Here is an 11850-nt window from a genome sequence, read left to right on the forward strand (position 1 = left end):
TTTATCTGTACACGGGTTTGCCGGGTTGGATACTGATCGATCACAGTTGACTGCAACGGGTTTGTAGTGGCTTAGGGTTCTGGATCTTTACCCGATCCAATAACATTCTCACGACACCTAGTCTTCGCCCAAGCTCCTAACCAGAAGAAGAGAAAACCGACGATGGCGGAGGGACAGGTGAGGGATCTGTGGAGGGAGGCGCGAGAGCTCGGCTTGGGAATCTCCGGTGAGGTAGAGCGTCTTGAGTCTCCGCCGTCTCCGCTTGTCTTCCTTCGGGATTTCGTTGCCGCTAACAAACCCTGCATCATCTCCCGAGCCGCCACCCTTCACTGGCCCGCCGTTGCCCGCTCCCTCTGGTCCGATGATTCTTACCTATGCCAAGCCCTCGATGGATGCGACGTCTCCGTCCACCTCACCCCCCACGGCCGCGCTGATTCCCTTGTTCCGATCCCGCCCGGTGCTCCTGGCGACGCCCCCCGCGGTCTCTGCTTCGCCTCCGCCTTTGTCCGGACCATGGAGTTCCAGGAAGCGCTTCGAATTATCTATTCTACCGGATCTCCGTCATCCCCGGTCGTGGCGTACGCCCAGCAACAGAATGACTGCTTCAGGGCGGAGTATTCCGCACTGTCAGCAGATGTAGAACCGCACATCCCGTGGGCGACCGAGGCTCTCGGCTGCCTACCGGAGGCCGTCAACCTCTGGATCGGCAATGGGCGATCGGAGACGTCGTTCCACAAGGACCACTACGAAAACCTCTACGTTGTGGTAACAGGGGAGAAACACTTCCTCCTGCTCCCCCCAACTGAGGTCCATCGTCTCTATGTTCGCTCTTATCCGGCCGCCCAATACGTCACCTCCTCCTCCTCGGTAATCTCTTTCTTCTGCCATTAAATTCACTCTCCTCTGTGTTTTTTCTTCTCCAAGTATGATACCATGTGGCGTGCCGTAGGAAATGGGGGAGCTGAAGCTGGAAATGGTGGAACCGAAGATTCTTGTTCCTTGGTGTAGCGTCGACCCCTACCCTCCATCACCTGAGGTCATGGCTGACCAGAGAACGTCTTTCCCCCTATATTTCAATGGCCCGAAGCCATTTCAATGCACAGTTAAAGCCGGGGAGATCCTTTACCTGTAAGTTCCACCTATGACATCTGCAGTAAATCAAAAGCCGCTTCTTTAGTTAAATTTATTATTCTTTTGTTGTTTTTTTTAGTTTTCTTCTTGACAGTAACTAGGTAAACAGTATGCTCTTACGCTTCCAGTCTACTTACAAACTATCTTAAGAGAAACTTGCTTCATTGTTTGTGCATGTTAACATATTTACTATCCTGTTAGGCTGATGTCTAATGAGATTCTAGGCGAACTAATTTCACCACCTTTTTCCCAAATGGATACTGAAGTTGATTTATATCTGATTTTACAAAGAAAATGTCAATCATAATGCAGGCCAAGTATGTGGCTTCATCATGTCAGTCAAACACCTGACAGCAATGGACGGACAATTGCTATCAATTATTGTGAGTCACTGTACTAATGCTTGTATAACATACGCATCCCTGTAGCCCGACCAATTTCTGTTTTTGTTGCTCTATTGATTTTAAAAATGTTGTCTCATGGCTTTTCCTCTTCCACTTCAGGGTATGATATGGTGTTTGATATCAAATATGCATACTTCAATTTCTTGCAATCCATCAGTTTCTCTCATTGTACCAATGAGCCTTCCAGAATGATATGCAATTCTTGTGATGTATCTGATCTTTCAGAAGATTCAGAATTGGAATCCACAAGGAAAGGATGATAAATTATAGTTGATGAGCAATCAGCTTGCACCCAATTGTTGATGGTACCATCAATCAACAAACATTGGGCGAATGTTCGAGTATTGATTTGTGAGACATTAGTAAGGTTACCTATTTTATCTATTGAGGGTAGTAGATTCAAGACTGTTATGTTGGTCTATGAAGTCCATTGTTTTTAAGATTAGACTAGAGTTTCTCTGTAAGCATACATTCTCCAAACTAAAATTTTACAGGCTTTGTAGAGATAGCTCATTTTTCTTGTATAGAGACCCAATAATGGAATTTCTACCTTTTGATCCATTAAATTGTATTGGCTGTCAACATTTTGGAATGCAATGAAAGATGTTACTTGAAAAATCTATTCCTTTTCAAGGTGATTCAAAGATACTTTTTTTTTATTACAAACTATTTATTGATGGTTTGTCTATGAAATGATTGGAAACTAAAATTTGTTTGTGTTTTTGCAAGCAAAATAAACCCCTGATCTCCTTGTCACTATAGAAGTTTTAACAAGAATGTGACATAATGAGCTTTTGTTTTGCTTTGACTGTAGTCTTTATTAGCACTCTTCTCTTTTCTTGTGTCATCTCTACGGCCTGCTGATAATACCGTGGAAATACATAATAGCCCTTGCAGCCTTTCACCAGTGGATTAATATTTTGAGAATGATGGAGACTGTAGAGACACAATAAAACAATTTAGTAAATCTGCTCCTTTTCGACAAACTATTGCCACTTGATACACTTGATATATTCTGTCTTTGTTGCATGAATTTCTTGCACAGCTGCTAGAATTTCTGGCTGTATATGTTCTGGAATGAACGACATACTTCGTTGTTTTTTCATATTTAAAGAAAAAATAATCAACTACTTCTCAAAGTGATAAAGTGATCATAATATCATCATCATCATCATCATCATCAAATCTCCTTATCACTGTAGGAGCTTTTGGTAGGGATGTGAATTAGTGATTTTTTATTTTAACACTTTAGTCCCTTTTTTCACTCCTCACTCTTAACTTTTCCTGTGTGGCCTGTATGGTCAATTGAAATTGTAGTGGAAATGCAGAATGCTCTTTGATCATTGGTATCATATTTAGGTGGACACTCGAGAGAAATGATAAAGCCTTTTGGAGTGCATGCTTCTTTTCGACAAACTATGTACTTGAGATATCCTGGCTGTAACTTTAGTTGCGTGAACTTCTGTTGTCATGCATAAAATAATTCTAGCTTGCAGGCTTTTCCTTTTTTTTTTTTACATAAAAATAGATTAATTAATTAATTACATGTTAAGTCGAGAACCTGAAACAGTTTCAGTTTGTGTTTTCACTGGAGATGCTGCTCCAGGAAGGGCTCAGATAGAGACTCAGGTTTTCTGGTTCACATTCTGAACAAGAGGTAATCTTCTTGACATCATGAGATGCCCATATGTTGGGTTCTTTTTGCAAGTTAAAATATTGTACGAGTACCAGCATAAATTGGAATCACTTATAGCTTCTTTTCTCATTCTTTCTTACAATAACATATTTCTAATTGAAATTGAACTTTGAATTTTGATATATACATCATGCTTTAATTGTATGGTGAATTTTGTCTATTATTAGGATCTACTTATCTTCTCTTAATGCATTCTTGCTACTATATTACATTTTACCTCATTTTTATCAACATTTGAGGCAACATTTAATTCCTCATGGGCATTAAAGAAATATACTTTGCCAATGAGTAATCATATAAGTCCATTATTGTCTTTTTTTTAAAGGGTATATTAATTACCCATAATGCATATTATTTACCTGTTGATTACAATTTAGTTTTAATATATCTCATGCTCAACCATCTCTAATATTTCCATGAATGAGCCCCTAATAGCTCGCATCTTCAACACTCACCTTCAAACTAATCACAATTGACTTTTAATCCATGGGTATAAATTATTACCATACACCTAACACATCTTCTCGAAAAACAGCATTATTCTTTCCCTTATATATTATTCCATATCATAGTAAAGTTAGTTTTGTTACGTGTTTATATATGTTGGAATAGTCAGCTATTTAGCTTTGGGATCAAATAATGCAAGGAGCATAAGTTTGATGGATCACTTTAGTATCATATATATGAATATGGGAACCGTCACATGTATGACTAGTAAGTTAGAGAAAGTTGTTAGTTTTTTAGTTTTCTTGTCACCTTCACGAGGTTCAGGGGAGTAACATGAAGGCATACTTGAGGGGTTGGCTTCATTGCATGCATGGGTACGTTGCCGAAGATATTATTGGTGGAGTGGTAGTTCACTTTGTCTCCATTGGAGTGATATAGAAATGGGGTCCTTCATCCAAAAACCATAATTAACAATGTTGTAGTTCTGCTTGCAATTGGATAAGGTAAGGAGTAGCGGAATGGCAAGTGTTATTTTTGAGTTTGAAGGCATTAGTTTACATTGTAAAGAATTCCGAGTTTTCTCTTGGATAGGCCACCGTATTTGCAGTAATGGTCCTAAGAGAGGCACGCATTTTTGTTTTTTAAAGCTAGCACCAGTTATCTAGTCCTTTAGACTGACTAATTCTAAGGATGATTGATTCGGTCTGGTGGAAGTTTTTCACTAGCTATCAAGGTAAATCCAAGAAGTGTTTGCAATGGGCGGCTCAATAGTCCAACATTTTAGATTTATTATCTGGCTAGAGGAAAATGTACTGTGGTATGTCATAGTTGGAAATTGAACTATGAATACTTAAGAAATCTTATAAGCATCTTGTTATTGCACTGTAGTCCGAGGGATAGAGATTGTTATTCTAGTGGGCATCATAAGGAAGAGAGAGGTCATTAATCATGAATTTATAGGATGAAAGGTGCACAAGGAGGGATGCTAGGCAAGGGAGAGGGTTTTTATTATTATTATTATTATTTTTTAATTTGCACCAAAGGGGGAGCTTATGAATGGAGACTAAGTAGATGGTGAAGATTAAAGAGCAATGGAGATTTTTTTATTAGTATGACTTATGTCGTAAGTGCAGCGAAGGAAGATAGGTAGGGAAAAAATTGAGTATTTTTTATTATATATATATAACAAAGTAATTTAAAATCAAATTTCAGAAACGTATGGTTCAAAAAATGAATCATCTTTTGCTTGAAATATACCTTAATTAATGGACCAGCTTGGAAATATTAATGCAATTCTTGTCATCTTGTGTAGTGAGAACAGACTTGTAATTCCTCTCTCTTGTCATAGATTCCTCTGTTTTTCGACAAGAACAATGTCCTTTGACTTCACTTGATTTATTGATAGCCAAATAGAGCAACACCATGCAAAATGCATTCATGCAAAACTAAACCCAACTTTGGCCTGCATGCATATATTCCTTCCATCGCAAGCATTCTTTCCAACTCCATATTGCTCTTCAACATGTAAAGGAAATTGCTTTTACAGCTCACTCGTCCAAGGATTAGAGATCGATATAATACATGTAAAATTTTCACTTGTACTTTTCAAAGAATTGACCAGTGTCATGTCAAAACACTGATTACAAAGGGGGAAAATGGATATTGTCTTATTGTCTTAATTTGACCTCATAGTAGAATGTTTGTAGGACTCTAGTTGAGGCTTATTAGAGATGGAAGACTTACCTTAACTTTCTTCTGGAACAAGATTTTGTTAAATGGTCTAGTTCTATCTCTAATAATCTAGTTGAAAGTTATATATTTGTTAAAATTTATATCTTGGACTGACTAAATTTAATTTACATATATACTTCTATTATATATGAAAATGGTATATAGATATTTGAAGATAAAAGGTTTTTAAAGTAATATTTTTGTAAGACTTAATTTCTTAAATGTTGAAAAATAATATGATAAAAAAAAATATATGTCATAATTAATTAATTAGATTATTTTACTAATGGAAAGAAATAAATGCATAGACTGAAACAATAAGAAAATAAAAAGAAGATGAGAACACTATATATTGTGGCAAAAGATAATACGTTTATCTCTAGTGTCTCCATTAATTCGTTCCAGGTCAACACGGAGGAGGTAAATCATGGGCGGCATTAGCCTTTATAATAGTGACTAGCACATAAGAGAGGTATTTACCTTGATTTTACCGAGATTCGAATCCCAAATCTTATTATGATGACACTTTATGCGCTAATCATTATATTCATCCGAGGGGACAGTCTCACTACATGTACAACTTTACCTACCAGATGCCACAAATTAATAAATGTACGTAAGGATATGACGTATCTAGCAAAAATCAAGTCATAATTAATTAATTAGATTATTTTACTAATGGAAAGAAATAAATGCATAGACTGAAATAATAAGAAGAATAAAAAGATGGGAACACTGTATATAAACTTACAATCAATGAGACAGCATCACTAAATGTACAACTTTACCAACCAGATGCCACAAATTAATAAATGTACGTAAGCATATGACGTATCTAGCAAAAATCAAGGAAATATTGATAGGTACTGCATTTAATTAATCGGTAATGGGTGGGGTGCATAGAAAAGGGTATTCTCCTCACTGGCTGTTTAGCTATCCACAGATTTGAATAATAAGTTTATCATGAAATTAATGTTCTTGAGGTGAAGTAGATATATTTAATTTGGCGCATCCATTTTTAAACTAATATCCCATTTTAAATGCACTATAACAAATATACATTACATGTTTAATCCCGCATTGTCATTTTTGGGCAAGGGCACACTTTGATTTGTGTCTTAATACTAAGGTATATATGTGTTTAGATTGTGGTTAGTTAGGTTCGTTATGGTTGGACTAGATATAGATCAACTTGAGTTTGCATTGGCATTCACACTGCTTATAGATTAACTTGAGTTTGCATTGGCATTCACATTCCTTCCTCTAATGTGTTCAAGCTTTTCTTTTTACAAGAACCGCCTCTATCCTCTTCGTGACGGTCTAGTGGTTAGCACATGAGGTGTTATCATCATAAAGTTTGAGGTGTGAATTTTGCCAAAGTCGAGATAAATGTCTCCCTTATGTGTTAGTCACTATTCCAAAGACTAGTAGTCGCCCGTGATTTACCTCCTTCGTATTGACTTTGAGACGGGTTGGCGGGGGAGCTGGGGGCGAGCGTATTCGCCTTTTGCTACCAAGATCAACTACCATTTATAGGAGCGAGGTTCGAATCTTCCGGGGTTCATTCCTTAGGGTATAAATTTCTCTCACCTAGAAGGTCTTTCAGTACCGTAATTTATCTCCCTTTCACAAGGCTTGGGGTGGGCAGTGGAGGGGCACAGGGGTGAATGTTACCACCTTTTTACATCACAAGATCAACTACCATTCTCCATTTGTTATCATCATCACCTTCCTCCCACACTCATCAATGCCAAGGAATGCATGGGTAACTACTAGCATCCAAGTCGTTGATATCCACCACCCCCACTCGCCTCTTTACAATTAATATGCATTAATCATACACATGATGAATGGATACCATAGTAAGATATTTCTTGGTGTTTATGGCATTGTTGATGAACTTATTATACTGTTGTTGTTGAGAGTTACTTTATGCTTTAGTTCGTAACTTCATATGTCGTTACACATGTTCAGTTGCACATTTGTGTTCACTGTATTTTCTTCTCTCATCTCCAAATTAATATACCTATAGTGAGTTGATTGTGTTATACATGTACAATTGAATGTTATTTCTCATATGCTCTTTTTTTTTTTATCTTTTGTGATGACATCGCTTAGAATATCATGCATGTATATAAGTCCAGTGTTCAATGGATCGATCAACCTCAAATGGAACTTAACAAGTCCACTCATTCTGCTGTTACTTCAAAACATCGCTGAAGCTGATTCAGTAACTTGGCTTTCCTTATTATGCTCGCAGTGTGGGCCCCGGGACCGAAGGCAACACGCATCCCATCCCTCACAGGTACACAAGTAGACCCTTAAAAACTCCACCCTCTTCTCTGTGATGTATCAGTTTCAATCCCGATCACGTCTTGTTCTATTACCTCTTTTCGTGCTGCATGGCCCATGCATTATAGCAGACTGTTGGCGTGCTGACGTGCGTGACTGCAGCAGCTTCAAGAGGTGGCAATGCCACGTTTGGCATCGACTCCAAGTCAACTATTAAAAAAGACATTGTTGAATTGTTCTCTCGCAAGAGATGAACCCATGAGTAGCCATATATTCCATGTACAGCGGCTTATGTAATCTCATTTTTGCTTAATCCAGTTCCTAGCTAGAGCTTGTTAATTAATCTACCTTCATGTCACTCAGATTTGAATTTGTAAATTCAGATCGCGAGTAATTTCCTGTGTTTACTGTAATTTTGTGAAACTCTAGGGGTATTCTGAAATGAAAGTTAAATGCTATGGGCATTTTTGGCTCAAAAAGCAATACAACAACTGTGATGGGGAAAAAGTATATGTATATGTGAAAGGAAAATATAGGACATACTAATAACAATGCAAGAAACTTCAATTATTATTGAAGACTGGGAAGAAGATATAAAGATAAGAAAAATAATAACATAGAATGAAAACAAAGGAATTACATATAGAATTTAGAGTTGAAAACAAGGGGGGGAAAAGATGGATACTCTGAATTACATATAGTGTAGTTAAAGCTTGCTAATAAATATCCTTGTTGTTTTGCTACTACAAGAATGGCATCTCATGGACAAATAGAAAAAACTTACCACATTACTTGAATTCTGGCTCCCAATCTCTCTCCTAATAAGGGCTTCCACCCCGACTGTCAAATTGCCATGCTTACAAACTCCCCCATTTTGAGCTCTTCCTTGTGCACCAGCTCATTAAATTCCTTACAATGGCACCAACCTCTAACAGCACCATCCTTCTGCAGCCCCTGCTTCATTCGGTGGTTGGTGCCTCAGGAATAAGGTTAAGTTACATAGTACTGCTCTTCTCTCTCTCTCTCTCTTTCTCTTCCAATTCTTGAGGTTTAATATGTTGTGGATTTGGTAGGAGGAAGAAGAGGAGGAAGAAGAAGAAGAAGGAGAGAGAGGTCAGGACAAGTGCTGTGGGGGATCAAATTCAAGGAGTTGGCAACTAATTAGCAAGAGATGGGCCATCACTCATGCTGCAACAAACAAAAGGTGAGGAGGGGCCTTTGGTCTCCTGAGGAAGATGAGAAGCTCATCAAATATATTTCCACCTATGGCCATGGCTGCTGGAGCTCAGTCCCAAAACTTGCAGGTTATACATAAACTATATTAACTAGCTATAGCTACTTCATAAATTCATATGCTAGGATATATATGATCATAATTAACGTAGAAAATTATTGAGATTATATTAATGAAGTTCTTATAAAGGACCTATAGATCTTTGACATCTCTGCCGAGCTATGCATTCCAATGCGACAAACTAGTAGACAATTAAGTTCACTTGGTCATAAAGTCATTGTTTCTAAAAGCCAAACAAAAAAGAAAAAATTTATTTCGGTTTCTGTGAAAGCATAAAGCATAATTATATTTGTTTAAATAAGTGAATTTTAGAGGCGATTATGATGAAATACAAGTACCAAATAGCAGTTCCTATGTGTCTCTTGATAGATTCTTTTTTTTTTTTTTTCATTAAAGTTAATTTTTCTTATAGTTTTGTTCTGGACCAGGCATTAACTTAATTAATAATTAATAATAATGGAAACTGATTAAAACTTGTTTTCTTTTTGCCTGAATTGGTAAATCTATATTGGCACAGGGTTACAAAGATGTGGAAAGAGTTGCAGGCTTAGATGGATCAATTATCTCAGGCCTGACCTCAAGAGAGGGAGCTTCACTCCTCAAGAAGAATCTCTCATCATTGAACTCCACAGAATGTTAGGTAACAGGTAATTAATTCAAACTTCACACGAGTACTGTCTACGTATTTTCTATTCTTCGAAAGATTCTTAAAGAATTTTATAGGATGAATTGTTATCATAATCAAATTAACTAACAAAATTAATCCCGTGCAGATGGTCACAGATAGCCAAGCAACTCCCAGGAAGAACAGACAACGAGGTGAAGAATTTTTGGAACTCCACCATTAAGAAGAAGCTCATCTCTCATGCCATGGACAACCTCAATCCCATGCCGATGCCTTTAGGCGACGAACACCTCCTCTTAAACCCACTGCCCTCATTCCCAGTTCCAAACGAGCAGCTCTTATGCAACCCGGAGCAGCTCTACTTCCACCTCAATGCAATCAACAACATGCCAATCCTGCCTACTTATGAAAGCAGCAGCTCCACCGACTTCACCGGCATCGGCTGCTGCCAGAGCCCGGCCGGTTACATCATTGACTCAACCCTAATTGCACCGTCTCCCCAACAAGCATCAACTTCAACAGTAATACCCATGAACAACTTTTACAATCCCCTGGCGTTGGCATATATTAATGAAGCCATTCCTCTGTTGCACGCAAACAGTAGTAGGGCTGCTGCTGCTGCAGGCTTCTTGGTGAATAATTTTGATCCGAATACTTCGTCGGATCAGACACAGGTAGAATCAATTACTGTGGATGGTCAGCAGATGGATGAATTAATTGGTGACAGGGCTCCAGCTGCGTACAAGGATGTGGTCACCACCACATCACTAGCAGAAACAGCAGCAGTAATAGCTACTGACAGCAACAATGATGCCCTCGCTAAGGTTTCTGGCGTCCAGCAGTCACTTTGGATTCAGTAATTCATATACCGTCGACGTAAAAAAATAAATACGTGCATGATATAAAGCTAGGAGGAAATTAAGTGTATGTATTTCCTGTTTTATCATTTGATGGGGCAATTAATATATAACATATTTGTGTGTGTCCGTGTATAATACATTTTCTCCTATGCATACTGATCGAGTGAACCAGTACAAGGAATAGTCCAACGCAATTAAAGCAACAAAACCATAGCATGACGCAGGGCAACACCTCCACCAAAAACTAACTACAAGTACAATTACTCACACACTGCTAAATGCCAAATTGTGAACTTTCCTTCAGTTCATAAAGAACCACATTTGCTTGGGGCAGCTGTGTGTGGTCAAGTGAGCCCACTCAGATAATGTGGGAGCATATCAATGTGCAACTTCCTCGTCTACAACAAAGCCTAGATTCTATCTCCACCTTAATTCTTCCTCATCCCCCGTTCCTCTTAATTCCTAATCAAGTCCCAAATTCTTCCTTCGCCTCCATTCTTCCTAATTGCCACCTCTCCTCTTCACATTCTACCTCAATTATCCTCTAATGTATTCCTAGACATTAGAAACATGGTCGTAATAAAAGACTCCAACTACAATAGTTAAATATTTTTTAAAAATTAAGTAAGAGGATTAAAATTCAAACCCCATTTGAGCCAATATTCTATTGGTCGACTTCTGACTTCTGAATATATATAAATTGTACTTCAAATTTATCCAAATAAAGGGAAAAGTTACAGAGATGAGCAAAACTTAAATTCTATCAAAATATGGCCTGTATCAAACTAATTTAAAAATTCGATTCCATTTATTCAAAAGTTCAAAATTTCAAAAATATATATCCATTATTCTAATTAAATGGGTTCGATTTTGATTTAAATTTTTGAAAATTGAATAAATCAATTAAATCGATTTTTGTAAAATAATAAATAAAATTTTTATTAAACCCATTAAATTTTTATTAAAAAGTTTTAATATTTTTAAAAAAATACAAAATTGATTAATATTATCGACCGGATTTGGTGTAAGTTTGATTCCTTGAATTTTAATGATAAAATTTGATTAGTTCAATTGGTTAAAAATAATAATAATTTAATTTTGGATAGTTCAATTTAATCGAATCGGTGTTAACCTAATGCTCAATCATAAAAGATTGTATGCCTCGAAAATTAGTCGAAGCTGGATACTTAAAATTATTTTTAAAAATCATAATGAAAGAAAATATTAAATAAAACAACATTGAAAAATAATGATAAGGTTATTCTCACACCGTCTAGTCAGCGGTCGACTATAAATTGACTCTGTGAATTATCTCTCTTCATATAACTTGAGAACAAATTGGGAGAGGATGAGTGTAATCATCTTTTTGC

The 11850-nt window shown here is 37.2% G+C and overlaps 2 protein-coding genes across 2 annotated transcripts; both read left to right on the plus strand.

The window, feature by feature from the left end:
- Positions 1-117: 117 nt before the first annotated feature.
- LOC122035004 (bifunctional peptidase and (3S)-lysyl hydroxylase Jmjd7-like) lies at positions 118-2039 on the plus strand. The gene is made up of 4 exons (XM_042594368.1): positions 118-867; positions 950-1128; positions 1444-1514; positions 1635-2039. The coding sequence occupies exons 1-4, from the start codon at positions 163-165 to the stop codon at positions 1793-1795; spliced, it is 1116 nt and encodes a 371-aa protein (XP_042450302.1). The 5' UTR covers positions 118-162; the 3' UTR covers positions 1796-2039.
- A 6833-nt stretch (positions 2040-8872) lies between these two features.
- Positions 8873-10480, plus strand: LOC122003720 (transcription factor MYB86-like). Its single transcript, XM_042558774.1, has 3 exons — positions 8873-9005; positions 9513-9642; positions 9769-10480. Exons 1-3 carry the CDS (start codon positions 8873-8875, stop codon positions 10478-10480), a joined length of 975 nt encoding a protein of 324 aa, XP_042414708.1.
- The last annotated feature ends 1370 nt before the right edge of the window (positions 10481-11850 follow it).

The sequence above is a fragment of the Zingiber officinale genome, chromosome 1A (assembly GCF_018446385.1).
Source record: "Zingiber officinale cultivar Zhangliang chromosome 1A, Zo_v1.1, whole genome shotgun sequence".
NCBI classification, from domain to species: Eukaryota; Viridiplantae; Streptophyta; class Magnoliopsida; order Zingiberales; family Zingiberaceae; genus Zingiber; species Zingiber officinale.